At 50.9% G+C, this 17,733-nt stretch overlaps 1 protein-coding gene across 10 annotated transcripts in view; it reads right to left on the reverse strand.

Moving 5' to 3' along the window:
• The window catches only part of MVB12B (multivesicular body subunit 12B), a 53,596-nt gene extending 36,301 nt beyond the window's left edge, over nt 1–17,295 (reverse strand). For 3 of the 10 annotated variants that reach the window (XM_062505829.1, XM_062505836.1, XM_062505835.1), the window contains exons 1-7: nt 12,582–16,718; nt 11,687–11,805; nt 11,419–11,541; nt 7,096–7,203; nt 3,966–4,062; nt 1,236–1,365; nt 841–963 (exon numbers count right to left, since the gene is read on the reverse strand). In XM_062505829.1, the coding sequence (XP_062361813.1) occupies nt 841–963; nt 1,236–1,365; nt 3,966–4,062; nt 7,096–7,203; nt 11,419–11,541; nt 11,687–11,701 (596 nt within the window). In that variant the 5' untranslated portion in view covers nt 11,702–11,805; nt 12,582–16,718. Of the gene's footprint in view, nt 1–840; nt 964–1,235; nt 1,366–3,965; nt 4,063–7,095; nt 7,204–11,418; nt 11,542–11,686; nt 11,806–12,581; nt 16,719–16,881; nt 16,945–17,268 lie in introns of those variants that run through there. The other 7 variants (XM_062505831.1, XM_062505830.1, XM_062505837.1 and 4 more) reach the window with 7 other exon arrangements.
• Nucleotides 17,296–17,733: the final 438 nt, after the last annotated feature.

Consider the following 17,733-nt stretch of genomic DNA (forward strand, 5'->3'; position numbering starts at 1 on the left):
TGCTGTCCCCTGGCAATGGCCTGGCCCAGTCTATGAGCCCCAGCAGCGGGAGCACAATTCACACTGGGCGCTGTGCCTTCAGAGTGAATGTCAGGAGTGCAAAGTTCTCAGTTTAGTCACTGTCTGGGCTAGTTTGTTGCTTAACAACACCTATTTTTGTCCAGAGAAATCCAGCAAGTAAGCTGTCAGTACAGCACTACTGGTACGTGAAAGTACACACCAGCACATCTGTTGATACACACAGAGAAATACTGCCTGTAACACAGGGAGAACAGCCTGGACAGACACCACTGCCCAGCAGTGCTGCTCCCATCAGTCACACAATGAGGAGGCTGCTGTGCACATTCATGTCAGCTGCATAAATGCAGCTCAGCAATTGGGTTTAAGAAAATAAAAAACCAAGAACCAGTACATCAAACCATGAATGGACTGATCCTGGAGATGAGCAAAACCTGTTTTCCCTTCTGAAGTCTGCAGAGACACTTCTCCCTCCCTCTGGCCAAGGAGAACAACCAGCCTGGCTGCAGCTCTGGCTCACCCTTCTGAGCCGACCCACAGGTATGTGTTGAAAGCCACAACACCCTGCATAGTCTGAAGCAAAGGAAAGGCAGAGTTTGATGTTTCCCTTCCTCTGGCTTCTTCACCCATTTTTCTTTACACAACAACCAGCAAAGGAACTTCCAGCAGGCAAACGCTTCAACGAACTGCACATTCCCTCATCAGATCGTGACACAATCACTCCATACTGATGCAGCACCCTGGTCTTGGATTCCCAGGCAAGGTTAGCAACCACAAGACATGCAGCATCAAGCAGAAGGAGCTGGAATGCAGAAAGCCTACCTTGGCAGGCTGGGAGCGGGGGTTGAAGCCGGTGCTGGGGCGGGAGGAGCCGCAGGCTGCGCCGAGTCGTGATTGCGCGGCACTCTGCCCATCCGGTACCAGATGCCCATGCTGTTCAGCTCCCTGGGGAACCAACACCAGCATCAGTGCTAACACTGCATACATCAATCAGGCATGACGTGTTTCACCAACACCTTGCTCAGTGAGAGCAAGTGTAATCAAAGAAATGGAGGGGTGAGTTAATTCCTACATCAAACTCGGTAACACTTGTACTTACTTGGACTTTTCTAATAAGCTTCACCTCTTACAAGCTACTGCTTGGTAGTTAGAGCACAGGGTCCTTGATTTGGAATAAGTGCATTCATGGCAGCAGCTTTGAAGGGAGGGGTACTCACCCTATGAACGTGTACTGAGGAGGGGCTTGCTTAGACCTCCCTAGGATTCGGATATCGCAGATCGCTGCCTCTGTAGAATCTCGTGGAATGAATTTAATGCACAGCCTCTTCTTCCTGAAAGCTACTTCTTCTGCAAAAACAACACAGAATACAGGGTGGGTTTTATGCAAGATTAGAGTATAAATGTTATTTATAGTCTCTCCAGATATTAGGCAGGTAATTACAGCCAAAGAACAGACATATGTCAACAAACAGTGCAGTGCCATTCAGAGAGAAATGTTCTACCACATGTGTTATTTGCACTGCAATAACCAGATTCCTGCCTGCTGCAGAGATCAGCTGCCACGTGTGCCCTGGTGCTGCCCCACAGCACAGAACAGCAGGTGACTCTGCCAGTCCCACATGCCTCTTGCACTCCCTTGCTCTTTCCCAAGTAATGTTTGCCTCACTGGCCTGCACAGCCATATCTACATATTCCTCCCACAAGCACTGCCTCTGGGAAGGTACCTGGAAGCTTCTGATACAACCAGTCAGTTCATTCTGCTACGTGCTTCCAACCAGCCATTTCCAACCCACTGTGAGGAGGAGCAGGCAGAGCCTGCCATGCAGAGAGGTTGAGTGTAAGAGCTGTCTGTCCACATCTCACACATCCCAGGTGTTACTGACACCTCCTGATCAAGTCAGCAGGCACAGGAATGATACTCCCACCATGTTTGCCCCAGTTCTTTGCAAAGACAAACCAGATTCACAAAACAGTAAGTTCCAGAACCTCCCACAAGGCAGCTGCACTGCTCTGACCCATGCTCTGAGGGTGGATGAACAAACTGCACAGCCCTTTCTGCCATGTGTCACGCAGAAATTCCACTTGTTTCCGTGTTAGGCATCACAAAAAACTCAAGCCTATCTCACCCCAGGGAGTCTCAGGCTGAGCGAGGTGAGGTTCCTGTTTGGATGCAGGCACTTGGAAAGCAGGACAGAAGTCTACTGATACACTGAAAATCTAAAGAGCAGACGCTGAATGAAAATCTGGGAACCACCAGCAACTACAGACAAGTGCCTGCAAAACAAAAACCCTTCACCTTAATATGAACAAATATCTTCCAACTTAAAATATGCTGTCACTTCAACAGATGGCAAGCAGCAGTCTCCATAGGCTCCTCCTGTTTTCTAATCCACACCTTGGGAAAGAGCAATCCATTCCAGCCTTTGGAATGTGCTGCTGCACTAGCACCAATAACCATACAGACAGTGTGAGGTGTGCCAATAGAGCATCTGTGCATTCAGCTTGCAGTTACAGTGGTGTTTTTAGAGATGGTAAATACCTGCATCCCTGAAGTCTAGTCTTCCCCTGCTTCAAAAAAGTAGGCTTCTGTTTGAAGTGCCTGAAACTGATTTTAGGAGTCTAGGATTTAAGGCTTCTTGAAAATCTTCCCAAGACCTACTAAGGAGTACTGCATTAAATATATTAACTACAAGTCAGCTGCCACTTAGAGAGGAGCACAGAGACACCTGTAACCACAAATCTAACTGAACAGTATCAGTGCCTCTTCTTTGACTTCCTCTACAAGTACAAAGTTGACTATTTGCTTTTGTCTGTGATCTCTTTTACGCTGCTTCCTTAACACAGGCAGTGCCTTTGCTTTAAAGACTGTCACAGTCACAACCCAATACATTTCAAATTAATGACTCAGCCCCCTTCCACCTTTCTACCAGGACTTTCACAGAAACTGAAGCAGCATACAATAAGGTCCAGCACTCCCAAAGGTCAGCAGGATAAGCAAACAATTCTGCCTTGTACACACGTGCCCAAGAGCTTTCCAGAGGCAAAGGGTGACCTGGGGGAATGGTCTCCAGAGTCTTTCACTTCCAGGGCACAGGTTCCAATCAGAACCAGATCACAGTGACTGAAAAACTCTCCTCATGTGCTGCAGTCCCAGACGAATGATTCCTTGCAAAGCAGGTTCATGTAACCCCTTTCTGCTCATTCCTGGATTTCATCACTGACATGCAGTGGGACCTGCCCTTCTGTGATGAGCAGCTGCACACCAGGCACCAGCACCAGTCCTGCCATCCTCTCACACTCCACTCTCATGGGGCTTGTCCCCTGCCAGCCCAGTACCCTCGGTGCCTGCTGCAAAGCACAGGGCTGCCACCAGACAAGGCTCCAGCTGCTGCTGGCACAAGTCCCAGGGGAGCTGAACACACCGCTTGGGAACTGCTCACTTATATGTTGCAGTGAAGCAATTCTACCATGCAGAAATAAGGATGTACTCCCCCTGTACACTGCACTTGTGCCCTGTGTCAGCAAGCACAAATGTACCTGACCCCCTCAGCACTTCCTGGGAGGACAGGAGCCCTTGTTCACTCACAGCAGGAGATGTACAGTGGGCAGGCACAAACCCACACCCCCTTCCTTTCAGCGTGTTTCTGAGCACTCCTTGGCACAACTGCTTTGCTTCTGCTAGGCCAGTCCACTCTTCAAATTGAGAAAAGAAACTTTCCCTTCCTGCTCAGGAGCCATGGGACTCTAGCATGTGAGTAGAGACAGACAGGCTAGCCCCATTAAACAGCCTGAGGAGGACAAGAAAACCAAAGGCTCTTTTACTGCAGCCCAGAGCTGCCCTTAAATGTGCACATGCCACCCCAGAGAGCAGAAGTGCTAAGAAAGACCCTCCATGGCCTGGGACACACAAGCATGGGCACAAGTGGGACTGAGGAGTAGATACTTACGTGTATCAATGGTCTCCTGGATGGGCATGAAGCCTACAGGTAAAGTGTCCTTGATATCAATGAGCTTCATATCAACCAAGACATTCCCTAAATGACTCTTTGGAGAGAGAAAAGAAACAATCGATTATGACAATGTCACCAAATTAATCCCCAGATCTTCTCACCTGCTGAAGCCTGAGATGCCTTGTCATTGTATCTGCCCATAACGTTAGAAATTCTATGAATGTACCAAGGCAACCCTTTCAAGTGTCCTCTTGGCAGGAACCAAACAATGACTGACTAGGGGATACCAGACAACTCTCAGCATTCAAAATTCTAACACCTCATCCACTGCCATACTTCCAGATCCTTGGAAGCACAGCCAAATTCTTCCTTTTGTAGGCACAGCAGTTAGAATACTACTTCCACCAACCCATGCACTGAGCAGGTCACCTCAACAGGACATTTCCATGACAGTAATAGCAGAAAGCATTACAGGATGATGGCTTATGCACACATAGCCAAAGTTATTACATGCATTAGCTAATTAGTACTGAGTAGACAAGGTTCTAGCTCCAAATGCAGCACACTCCAGAAGCACAGGCCATTTGGAATAACAAACTTCATTTAGAGTCCATATGAATTCTGAACTCCTGCTTTGTCCTATTAATCAAGGCTTGAAGAGCTCAGAGCTCGATTCAGAGTGACAACCTCCACAGTGGTTTAGAGACCAGATTTTCTTTGCAGTTTTCAATAAAACCAGCATTGCTGCCAATAATCTGGGATCACATATGAAAGAATAACACATTTTAGGTACTGCAGAGCCTTTATAAACACAAACACAACACAGAATAATTAAAATTTCATCCCAAGCCATCACACCACATCATTGAGTTTTATTGTTACTGGTTGCAAAGTACCTCCTTTATTTTTTATCTGGCAAGAGTTCTTCAGACAAACCTGTACATACTGATTATTTCATCCAACTACTTACAAAATATTTAAATTTGTAGGCTTTGAAATAAGGGGAGGTCAGGTCTGAGTTAATTTTTGGGAGGTCCTGCATTTTATGGTCAGCTCCTCACCAGAATAGTCAGCAGACCTGCAGCCCTGTGTCCCACCAGGCACAAGTGTGGCACACACCCTCTGCTCATGTGAAGAGGTCAAAGCCAGGCAGTTCCCACATGCCTCTGACTGGCCCGGGCATCTTGGAGCAAGCAAAGCTGGATGCTGCCAAGCCTGGATGTGTCAGTTAACATGGTCCTGGCACAGCAAACAGCAGACAAAGTAGATTCACCTGATTCATCTTTCATGTTTTATTTATTCAAGCTGTCTGAATGTTACATCAGTGTGTTACATCAGTGGCAACTTTCTGCTGAGCCACCCATCACTCCTCCATCAGCAGCAGACAGGAGAGGTGTGTCCAGTGAGCTCATCAGCTGCTGGAACCCTGGGAGTCAGCTCTGCCATGTGCACAGGAGAAAAGGGGACAAAGCCTCCCTGTCTGTGAGACCCACCATCCAGAGCCTCTCTACACTCAGACACAGCAATGTCCTTATAATTCACAGATACTGTAAACTGCTGAGAGCGATGATTCTGCTAAACAGGCACTGCAGACTGACTCTGCTCTAACCTAGATATCTGAAGTGCATTAACTACTAACTACAACATGCCCTTCAGGAGAAAAGAGTTCCCAGCGTTTTGCTGCACACAAAAGAAAACACTAAATGGTAAAACTTACAACCCAAAGTACAGCAACACATCTGTGTCCAGGGGAGAGAGTGGAGCCTCTCACCTCCCTTCCTTCCAGACGAGGGAACTGAGGACACTCAGCCCCCAGATGCCCCCAACAGGCAAGCACATCATATACCCCATGCGGCCAAGAAGACTGAGGGAAGGAAAAACTTTTGCTTCAGTTTATGCCTCATCAATATGAAGAAGATACTCCCAAAACATACCAGGCCCAGGGCTCCTGCCAAAAGTCCAACAAGTACCACCTGAGGGCATTTACACTGTCTCTGCAGACAGCAAGCAGCTCTTCCTGTCCTGTAATTATTTCTGACAACTTCACATTTCAGGTAGCCACAGATAAACCTAATATTCAAATCAGCAAAAACCTATTTAATAGCTTCCCTGCCTATTCCAGGGCTGCTGTTCCTGCAACTTCACATACTCTGGGATGAAAAGCACAATTCTTATCCATTCACCCCAGGAAGTGGTATTTCCCATAGCTCTGCACTTTTACTTTCATCTAGAGACAGGCAGGGAAGTGGATGAAATAAAGGTCAAATGCTGGGAACTGGAACCCCCAGCTCAGCTGCCAGGACCTGTGAGCAGCCCCTGAAGCTGCCATCACTTTTCTGTTCCTGTCAGGTGAAGGCACAAGTACAAAATGGTCCTTCCAGACCCTGCCAATTGAGTCGCCGTGAATATCCAAAGCACGACCAAAAGCAGCATTACCCACTAGATGGAGTGCATTCATTGCAGAAGTCAACAGTTCCTCCAGAAAAAAAGAAAGTTTCCACAGTAGCCTCAACCAAAACCACAGCAAAATGCATGAACCAACCTCTTGCTGCACACGGTCTCCTCTCCTCCACACAAAGTGTGAGCACACAACTGCTGCTAATCACCAAGTAACTCATACTGAATAGTCAGACCAGATTAGAAGAATGTGGTAGCATATGCACAGCATGGGCACATTTTCAAGAATCAGCACCAAAACCAACAAAACAAGCAAGCTGAACCTGCAATAAAACATCTGCGATGCCCCTGGATTCAGAAACCAACATTTCCTTCACCAACACTACCTTCATTGCTTGTTTCTTGAGGAATTTGGGTTGGACATCAATCAGGGCCGTGAGTGTGCAGCACCCATTGCTGCAGCAGGAAATGAGTGTGTGTGAGGCTGCTGAAATGCAAACATTCCCTTGTGTGCTTCTTTTATTGCAGAATATTTTGTCAGCAATTTCTTTCCATGAGAAGCACAGACAAAATGCAAATATTCTGCCATTGCAGCTTGCCTCCTTACTCACCCGAACTCAGCGAAATGCCTGCTTGAATTATAATTGGCTCCATAAAATGAATCATCTTATGGGTAAGAGCATACCAGGCACAGATGCAAATCATGCAGACACTCAGCAAACGGACTTACATTTTCTTTTGAAAATGATCTGGTGAAGCACAGGTACCGTGTGACCTTGGATTTAAATAAGCCATCTTTCCACAGGTCAGCATCCAAGCCATCTGCTGTTTGTGCAACCTGCAAAGAAGAGACAGAGGGAGAGAGGAGACATGTGAGCCAAGATAAAGTTAATACATGTGCAGTACTTCTTCCTCAGACCTCTCCTAATTAACAGCAGCCCAAACTTTCACAGCATCTCATTAGTTTCTTCACAAGGTGCAGTGCAAAGAACTTTCAAGAGGAGGTATAAAAAGAAGTTCTAAAAATGCTGTTTCTCAGGAGACCCTTGATTAAAGATGCCCTGACAAAGGCTACTCTAATGAGGAAACTGCAACTTCAGTTACCATCTCCAGACAACAGTTTGGAGAAGTCAGCACATTGAGGCATTCATTGCTACCCTACACACAAGGGCACAGCGGGCATGCTGGGAGAGTCTGTGAAGACAGAGCACAGAAACCCTCCCAGTCCCATCTTGGGACTATTTTCATGGAAAGCCTTCAAGGAGCTCTGGCTCCCAGGTCAAGAAGCTGCTTCCAGCAGGTGGGGGAATCCCTGGTTACTGGTGGATTTTAGCAGCAGTGCTGCAGGTGAGGACACACCCCACAGATGTCCCTCTGCAATGCAACCCCTCATCCAGAACGGATGGCATGTGATGGTGCTGGGTAAGGAAACAGAGCCTGGACCCTCCACAGGAGAGACTGCATGATGTGCAGGAGAAAATCTCACTGAGCTGATTCAAGGAGTGGGCAGGAGACAGCACTGTGCACTGGGGAAGGGCTCTGCTCTCACACACCTCTGGTAGAACACTCACCACACACAGAGCAAGCTGGAAAGAGCCCTGGCCCCAAAGTGTTTGTTGTCAAGTACGAGAGGAGACAAGAAGGCAAACTCAAGGAGAAGGGTAGAAGAATCAACACTACCCCATAAGACTAACACCCAACTGGCATCTCCAACAGGAGAGTCCAGCCTGCTCTGAAGCACCACAGAAGCTGAACTTCTGCCTAAAGCCTCTCAGATGGGGCAAACTGCTCCACTTCAGATCTTGCAATCCTACTGAGAGAGTCCCTGGCCTCAGAGCAGCCTGATAACAAAGAGCTGACACTTGTCACTTCTGCACCCATGTTTAGTTGAGCAGAGACTGCACCAGGCACAGGAAGCAAGAGCTGTGTGCTGACAAGGCCTCCAGTTCCCCCGAGTGCAGCAGAGACAAGAAACAGTCTGATCAAAGCACCAAAGTGCACCAACTGCTCCCCGAATTTCAGCAACTGCTGCTCACAAGCCCCAGCTCAGGTCAAGCCATGTTACAACACATACAGCTTTTGTGTTCAGGCCGCTGCAAAGAAACATGCCTGATTTTTAAACAGCCACATTTTAGAATACAATTTTGTTGAATTTTTTTGCTTATTTGAGTTCCTTGAATTCATATATTTCTTGAACTGCTAGTTTAGGAATATGTAAAATCCACATGCATCTTCCTCCATGATGGGTAAGTCAGTTCTGGTGAAAAGATAATAAGGAAACAATCTCCTTGGGAAAACTGCTAGCATACAGGGATGGTCAGCTTGAACTCCAAGCCTGGAAAATGTAAGCACAAATGAACTTGTTAGAAAACTCACATGGAAAGAAAACAGAGCAGTATAAAACAGGAAACTTCTTGCATCACCTGCAAGCAAGGAGAAGCCCCAGCAGGTCTGGAAGCAGAGCTGTGCTTGATCAGCGTGCCCTCAGGACAGGAGCCAAGGGGGACAGGCTGCAGCAGACCTGGCCAGCAGGACAGGCACTCCAGAGCCCCAGCTTGCCCAGTCCTTCCTTGGCTGAGGCCAGGAAGGTGCGAGACAGAGGATCTGGCACCTGGCACTGAGCACTCAGTGCCCCAGGCACAAGGAATGGTCCTTCTGCTCATGCATCCAGGGAGAGACAATCCTCACCTGTGTGCTACACACAGATGGACAGAGTGACACTCCAGCACCAACAGCGTGATCTACCTGCTGCACAGCAGTCAGAATGGGCTTACTCACACAGAATGGGCTTACTGCCACCTCACCCAGGTCTCTGGCAAGCAGGTCCTTTAAACCTCCAGCCCCACAGGGTGATCTGCTCCTCTGGCAGAGCCAGGGCTGTTCCTGCTGGGTGAGCAGCTCACCTGGGCACTGCCCCAGAGCAAACCCCACTATGGAACTGGTGTTCAGCCTGCAGCAAAGCACAGCTGCACAGGAACCACACCTCCCTCCCATCCCAGGCTCCTGCCTCCCACCTCTCTGCCCCACCCAGACACTCAGTCTTGCCAGTTTGGTTGGATTTTCAGGAATCTAAGTTCAGACACACTCTGTGTATTTTGGCAAAATCAAGTCTTTGGTGCTTTAGCTGTGAAAAGGCCTGGCCAGTTATTACAAGTGCCAGTAGTACATTTCTTTTCTAAGCAGACACAAAAGCAATAGAGATTATGGAGTAACTGAAGTACTACAGAGGAAAAATGGCCTCTGGCCCATTTGCCAAGACATCCCCCCCAGGCACTACCACCTGCCAGCTCCAGATGGGCAGTAGGCTGAGCCCTGGGGCTCCAAGTGAATCTGCAAAATGGACCTGGACATCTCTAGGCATTTAACTTATACCTGGGATGAAGCACCCATGCTCTTGGAGATTTCTCTTGAAGGAAACAGAAGGGAAAAGGCAGTTGTTAATTGGAGAAGAAAAAAATGAAAGGGAAACTACTAAAGCCTATAAACGACATAGGTGTCTCAGAAAGAGCTGGTTACTTCATTGCAAAACTTGAAACCATCAGTGAAACTACATGAGGGAATACTTTTCCCATGCAACTCTGAATCCACCTGTAGAACTGAATGCTGCAGGATGCAGTAGTAGCACCCAGGCACACTGCAGGGCTGACGTGGTAAGGGTGTGACAGCTGTGTGGGGAAGGACAGCACACAGCAGGCACTGCCCAAGACCTGCTCCAAGGGCAGACAGGGCTCCTTGTGAACAGACAGTGAGGCAGCAGAGCCAGAGAGCAAAGGCAGCTTCTCACTGTGCCCTGAGGAGACAGCGACCCACATTCACCAGCACTTCTCCACCACCATAATTGGATTAAGCCACAGGAAGACTCTTTTATCTTGTTTAGTTTAAACTGCGTTAGCGCTGCAACTCCCCATTAAGCCACAGGCAGGCTATCTGGGGTGAGCGCTCTCTCTGCCCAGCCATTTAGGCAAAATGCAATTCTGTTATCAGAAGTCTCACACTGTCCCGTGCTTCTTTATCAGGGCAAGCAGCTAATTACACAGCCTGGCTCACACAGGTAATGAGCACTTGGAAAAACACAGTAAATGTAAAAACCTCCCAGGTCTTTAAGGAGCCTTTTCACAATTCCCCCCTCGTGTCCTTACTTCAGCCTGATCCATTTTGTTTCTTTGCGCTGAACAAGGTATGCAATGATCCAGAGCTGAAGAGGCATGAGCAAAGCCTCAAGTCAGCTGGCTTCCACTCCCACCATGCAAGCTGTGCTACTCTGGAAAGCCAAGGTGTGATGTCGCACAGTTGGAGCAGGACACACAGAATGGTGAGCAGATAAACTACAGACCAAATCTTTCTGTGTAGATCTCTGCAAGGTCAGGATTTTGTATTTCACAGTTTGGGACACTGATCTATGAGTAAAAACATTCTGCTGTGGGTTACACAACAACTAATCCAAGGAACAAGCAGCTGTTCAACAGCAACCTCCCTTTATCTATTCACACATTCATCTATGCTGCATCCAACTGCCTTTTCCTGCTGCCAGTCTCCTGCCAAACCTTAGAGGTTAGAGTCTAAACTCTAAGGTTTAAACCTTAGGGCATTCTGCCTGTCAAAATCACCCTTGCAATTTCAGCTGGATGCAAAACCCTTTGATTCCCTTTCTGGAGCTTCTTGTCATCATTGTGCAGTGCTGATATGTGGGATTAAACAGCTGATGCGGGATCCATTTATTTAGAGATATAATTTGTACAGGACTCCTTCAGGATGAATGTTACTAGGATTATTACATTTGCTTGCCACAGTGGCCAGCTATTTCTGCAAACCCCTCCTCCAGAAAATTAAGCTTCTCTTGAGTGGCAAAGATGAAGTGGCACATTTGCACCCACAACCCTCTGCTGAAGGAAAGCACCAAGTGCTGCAGGCTGGAAGGTGGGCAGCTGGCTACCAAATGACTCCCCACAACACAGCATGTTCTCCCTGGAGGAGATGCTGCTCTTGATGAAGTAAAGCCTCATTAGTGCAGACCCAAAGCATTAACTGCAGCAGCTCGAACAGCTCTACTTACAACATCATATCCAGTGGGAGCTCGGCTGCGGGACGCGACCACGCCGACGCCTGTGATGGGATCCATGGGCAGCTCGGGCAGGGCATCGCTGAGGTCTCGCACCTCGGGCATGATGCACTGATCCTGGGAGAAAGGAGCAGAATTAAAGCGCTGCTGGGCACCACACCCCACCAGAAGCCAGAGAACCAAGAGCACACATGCATGCCAGAGTGCCTGTGCTGACACATCACAGACTGCCAAGGTAAACACAGGATTAGGCCAGACACACCTTCTGCACTTTCATTTGCTTTTGATAAGAGGGTACACTTGTACAATGCCAAATAGGGTTGAAATTTGGGCTGGCAGCCTCTGAGACTCATTTTGTTGCTTCCGTGGGCTGGTCTCCATCTAGCAATGACAGGAAAACCAAAGCTCAATCCCTTCTCTCCCCTAAAGAGAACAAATTTCACCCCCAGGTCAGGCTGGTTGAAGCAGCTCTGTCATTTTGAACAGCAAGAAATCTGCTCCTAATGGCTTTAGGGGGAGGTTCCCCATCCAGTGTGGGTGTTAAGACATGCTGGGGGTTCCCCCGTGAGTAGTCGGTCCCACCACACCCCCCTCAGCCAGACTGATTTCAAGGAGCAGCACAGATGTCTCTGGCGCTGGATGCAGAACTGCACTGGCTGCAGGGAGCCTCAACACCAGGGAACACAGAGGAAGCACAGGGCAGGCTGGTGCAAAGCAGAGAGGCCTTGAGGAGGCCCAAGCATCTTCTAGAAGAGACACATCACCGAGAACATCAAGGGAGGGAGATATGCAAAAATGACAGAAGCAGGTAAGACCAACTAATTTCAGAGGGATGAGGGATGCTGCTGCAGGAAGCAGGAGGACAAGAAAGGGGCTGAAACAACTGAGGTGAAGGATGGGGAAAGGTGCCACTGCCTCAGCATGTGGCCTCCTGCAGAGGCAGCCAGTTAAAGCAAGTCTTCTCTGGCTTTCAGGCAGGAATGCCCCAGGAAAACCGCCCCCCACGCACCCCAAGACAAAAGGGCAGTGCTCTGTGTAAACAAGCATCACTGCTGTACAGCCAGACAAGCCGTGAACCAGAGCTGCCTGATTCAATTCCCTCCTCAGAGCAATCGAACCCCAGCATTTCTAAGCCATTTAGATGGCTGGTTACTTACTGCTTCTAGAAAAGGCAGAGGTGAGTACTGGTGCCAGTGGGACCTGGGTTTACACTTCACAATGCCCAGTCTGAACAAACATCGTGCTGCAGGCAATAAAAGAGAGCAAATCTGGGCCCTATGTAAATAATAATAATGTCAAATGAACAGCCAGACTACTTGAGGAGTCCAAAATAACACGTGCTAGTGACCTGCTGGTGCAAATACTATTGCTGATGAACCAAACAGAGGAGAGAGCTCTGCTTTAGCACCAGGACACACATCCAGCACACAGAGCAAAGCCAGCCCTCTTCACTCCCAAAGCCGCTCAAACCTTCGCACAGGATGGCAAGGACAGCCTCAGCTGCAGGGGCTCACCTTCCTCTCCCAGTAGGCTCCCTGTCCTCAGGGAGGACCCAGGAGGAGCACAGGAATGCTGCAGGAATGCTGGAGGCACTGGCACAGCCATGACAGACCCTGTACCACCACCTGTGCCACCCCACAGCTCATCCAGAGGCCTCGCAAATAATGCAGAGCCTCAAACATACAGCATGGAACAAACATAATGTGAATTTTACAAAGATCGTACAATCTGTTCTTCATGAACATTTTCTGAAACTTGAAGCTTCAAGTCACTCAATAGTGTGGTGACTTGTTACTACATTTTGGGAGGAGCCAGGAAGTAATGAATGCTGACATAAGCTTCTCTTAGGCCATTTTGAACTGAAATCCAGGTAAGTGATGATATTCCCCAGCCTGTTAAGGACACCACACAGATTCCCACATAGCTGCAGCTGCACTGCAGGGAAGCAGATCCGCTCACATGGTGCCTCCACCAAACGTGCCCTGATGAAGTGCCTGCTGCTGAGTGCCGCCAGGCCCTGTCTCACCATGCTGGGCTGCTGCAGGGAGGAACCCGAGCAGCTGCCAGGTCAGCCTGGGCAAGGCTGAGCACGATGGGGTCCTCAGCACCAGCACAGAAGGAGGGGTGGCTGCTGCCTCCCCCTCAGCCCGCTGGCACGCTGTCCTCAGCAAAGGAAGAAGGGCACCTTTGTGGGAGCCATTTGCAGCCCTGCTCTGCAGGGCAGGGGGAGGGGAAACAGCATCAGCCCTCAGTCTGTGCCTGATCAGTCACTCTGTGCCTGATCACACAAAGCCCCTCTATGGCAGCAGCGCTGGCCGTGGGGCTCCTGCCTGCCCATGGTGGATGTCACAGGGTAACAGGGTGCAGCACCAGCCTAGAGCTCTGAGCAGCACCTGCTGCAGCAAGGGCCACTGAGCTCCCCTGCCCAGCGAGCCCAGCATCTCCCTCTGCCCCGTGCCCGCAGGGATGGTGGGCACAGCACCGGCCCAGCAAGCAAACCTGCTGCAGCCACTGCAGCACGGCCACGCTCTGCCACACCAGGCCAGCCACTCTGGGCAGCTGCCCGCTGTGCAGGTGGTACTGAGGATTCACCTGGAACAGATAATGAGCAGCAGAAGTCAGTTGCACACAGGATAAATGTTTATATGAACTCTGAACAGGTCAGAGGGGAGTGCACTTCTTCACAAGAGTGTCAACAAACTTTGGTTTCTTTTCCACTGCACCTTTTAACTTAGAAATGAAAAAACAAACAATGAAAGAGGAGATTAAATTGAGGAACGGGATTCTATAAATACCTCCATTAGGCAGCTTGTTATTTTAATTCTCTTTAGCAACGTGAGTTTGACCTGCACTCCCACCTGCCATCACAGTGGCTGAGCACTCAACCCTGGATATGGCCCTACATCCTGCAGGGAGATGCCTGTGCTGAACCACTCACTGCAGGGCTGTTCTGGGAACAGGCCAAAACAATAAGAACATTTTTCCCATTAGAGGGGAGCATGCTCCCTGGAAGTTGTTCTCAGTTGTGGGGCCACATCCAGTCCCGAGCACACCCCAGCAACCAAAGGAAGCCGGACGTGAGCTCTGGGGAAGGAAGAAGCTTCAGAACACCATGGGGCCACCTAGACAAAGTCAGTGGGGAAAGAATGTGTCTCTAACAGAAAAAGTCCCTGTGCATCCTGCCAGCACCAGCCCCTAGCAGCACGCAGCAGAGCAGGGTGGGAAGGCTGCAGGACAAGATGGACAGGAGGCACCCTTGGACAAGCAGCCACCATGCTGCTGGCTCTACCCAACCCTCAGACCAGATGTGCCTCAAGGCAGGAGTAGTGTCCCAGCGATCTTGATGCCCAGCTGTAGCAGAGGCCTTCTGGGACTCCCCTGGTTTCTGGCACAGCCTTCTTCCCCACAACCCATGCCCATAGTCACACACACCTTCCCTTCTGCCAGCACTCCCAAGTTTGTCTGTTTATAGCCTTATTGCTTGTTCACTCCTATTTCCTTGTTAGCTCATCTGCCTTTATTAGTTTATCCTAAGCATACTTTTCTGCTGGCTGCACTGACGTGACTGACCACACACACTGCTCGGCTCTGGCTGGGACACACGTACAGCAGAAGAACTCGCTTTCAGAAATGAATGCATTATTGTGAGTTTCTAGACCATTTTCTGCTCTCAGTGTTCCTTTTCAACAAGATCAGCAAGTTCAAGAGCTGGTGGGTACATGACCAGATCAGGCCTTTCAATGCATTTGCTACAGAAACATCATGCTGCCAGCAAAGCAGGTCAAGCTCTGAAGTTAAATAGCCAGGGACTTAGAGGGAGAATGGTGTTATTGTTTCTTCCTCCAACTACACGCCCTGCACTTTGACACTGCCTTGCTCTTCCCACAGGCAGGAAAGTATGAGCTAAGGCAAAACTGGAAAAAAAACCCAACTACCTCACTGTGTCCCTGCAGTCTGTGGGCAATGGTCCCACAAACCAAGGCAGACACACAGCTCAAAGCCCCGTCCATCCCTGCAGGAAGGCACAACCACACTGCCACAGCTCCCCCGCACGCTTCCCAGCACGCCCAGGACCCGGACACAGCCCCAGCCAACTTTCCATTCCTGCTCATGGAACAGGACATAGCTTCAATCACAAAAACAGAAGCCTGCAGTGGCAATCAGCACCAGGGCCCTGGAGGCCACCATCACTAGCAGGAAGAATTTCAGTGTCACCTTTCACCACCATTGAAGGCATGCCTGGAATCACCACTGCACACGGTCTCCCTAAGAGACAGTTGCCCTGCACCAGCTGCAAAATCTACACTTTGTGACTGAATGGGGTGGAAACAGGAACTTAAGTAACAGAATGAGCAAAATCGAGACCTTGTATTGTTTCACAGCACTCCTAACCGTGGACACACATTTCAGAAGAGTGTCCTGTTTCAAACTAAAATAGGTTTTCATACACAGCTGACCTTGCACCAGGGCAGCAACACTGAAATGGCATTCAGTTCAGTTATTTCTATCTTGGCAGAGGTAAGAACAGGTCCCTGGGGGCTACCGGTACCCTTAAGCCTGGGATTTGCTTTGTCAGAGATACACATGGTACCAGAGAGAGATGTTTTCTGTTTCATCTAACACCTCCAGAAGCTCAAGTTATGCCTTCATCTAGAAGGGAAGGCCATCTCAGCTAAAAATTATAGGAACAATGCTGCCAACCTGCGGCACAACACACAGGCTCCCTAAGTAATAGATGAGCACGTTCTCACTCAGTTAAAATAAAAGACAAAATGGACAAACCCAAGCTTTAGCCAGAGCAGCTACACACCTGCTGACACCTGGCCTGTCTGGTTTCAGGGTTACTGTGACCAAACTGAGGATGCCCCAGCTCTGGGAATGTGCACACAACACTAAAGACTGGTGGACCTTCGAAAATCTCTCCAGAAACCTCAGAGAAAGCTTGGGAGCCTCCGCGATGCAAAGAACGAGTACATAAGACACAGCAACTGTGTGTCGCAGCTGGAGGTAAGAAACGGGCGCTCAGGTAGGCCCATGCTACAAACGCAGCAAAAGACCACACGAAACCGAGGGAGGTTTTGTAATTTCCTCTAACCGTCACCAAGAAGAATTTAAAATAATCCCGGAGCAGGTCAAGGTCACCGGGGCCCTACCCCAAGGCTGGTACCCGGGGCCGTTCCTGCAGCTACCCCAGCCTCGGAGGAGCCGCCGGGTCCCACGGAGGCCACCGGGGCGATCCAGCCCGGCCCAGGCGCGGGGTCCCCGCGACGGCCGGCCCCGGCCCTGGGGGCTCGGCCCGCCCGGCCCGCCCGTGTGAGCGCCGCCGCCTCCCCCCGCCGTGCCGTGCCGTGCCGGGCCGGGCCGGGCCGGGCCGGGCCGGGCCGACTCGCAGGAGCTGCGGGAGCCGGGCGGGCCCGGGCCGGCAGCGGGGCCGCGGCGGCTGCAGGGACACTTAACTGTTGCCCGTGCGGCGGGCGGCGGGTCGCGGCTCCCCCGGCGCAGGCAGAAGCAGCTCCTCATCGCCCGGCGGAGCCGGCGCGGCGCGGCCCGGCGGGAGGAGCGGCGGCGGGGGAGCGGCCTGCGGGCCCGGGCGGAGCGGCGCGGGGCGGGGAGCGGAGCGGAGCGAAACGGAGCGGAGCGCACGAAGGGCAGGCCCGGGCCCGGCGCTCCCGGCGGTGCTCGGGCTGGAGCTGCCGCCGCTCCCCGCCCGGACCGCGGCGCGCAGGGCCCGGATCCCGCCCCGCCCGGCCCGGCCCGGCCCCCGCGCCGCCCCGCGACCCCCGCCCCGAGCCCCGCAGTGCGGTGCGGCCCGGCCCGGCCCGGCCCGGCCCAGGGGACACTCACCGCGGCTGCCGCGCTGCGCTGCCTCGGCTCCGCCCGGCCCGGCCTACCCCGGGAACCGGGGCTCGGCCCCGTCACGGCCCCGCGGGGCCCGGGCCGCGCCTCGGCAGAACCTCCCTTCCCGGGGAGCACGGCGGTGCCCGGCCGAGCTCCCCAGCACGCTCCGAACAGCCTCCGCCACCCGGAGCAGACGGGAGGTGCCGGGTGGCTGAATAGTCGTGATTTGGTCAATGTAACCTCCTTCTTCCTTCTGAAGCGGGCTGCACGCAGAAGATGGACAGCAGCGCGGCGGGCCGAGGAAGGGCACATGGTGTCAAACAAACTGGTTATCTTCTCCAGAGGTGCCTGGGGTTGGGAAGGATGAGCGGTTTCAGGAGCCACCTTCAATTCATTAAGATATTTGATGCTCTGTCTCACCATGGTCTGAAAAACAAATTAAATATATGGTCAGGGTTTGGCTGGGTGACC

Source organism: Cinclus cinclus, chromosome 19 (assembly GCF_963662255.1).
Source record: "Cinclus cinclus chromosome 19, bCinCin1.1, whole genome shotgun sequence".
Taxonomy (NCBI): Eukaryota; Metazoa; Chordata; class Aves; order Passeriformes; family Cinclidae; genus Cinclus; species Cinclus cinclus.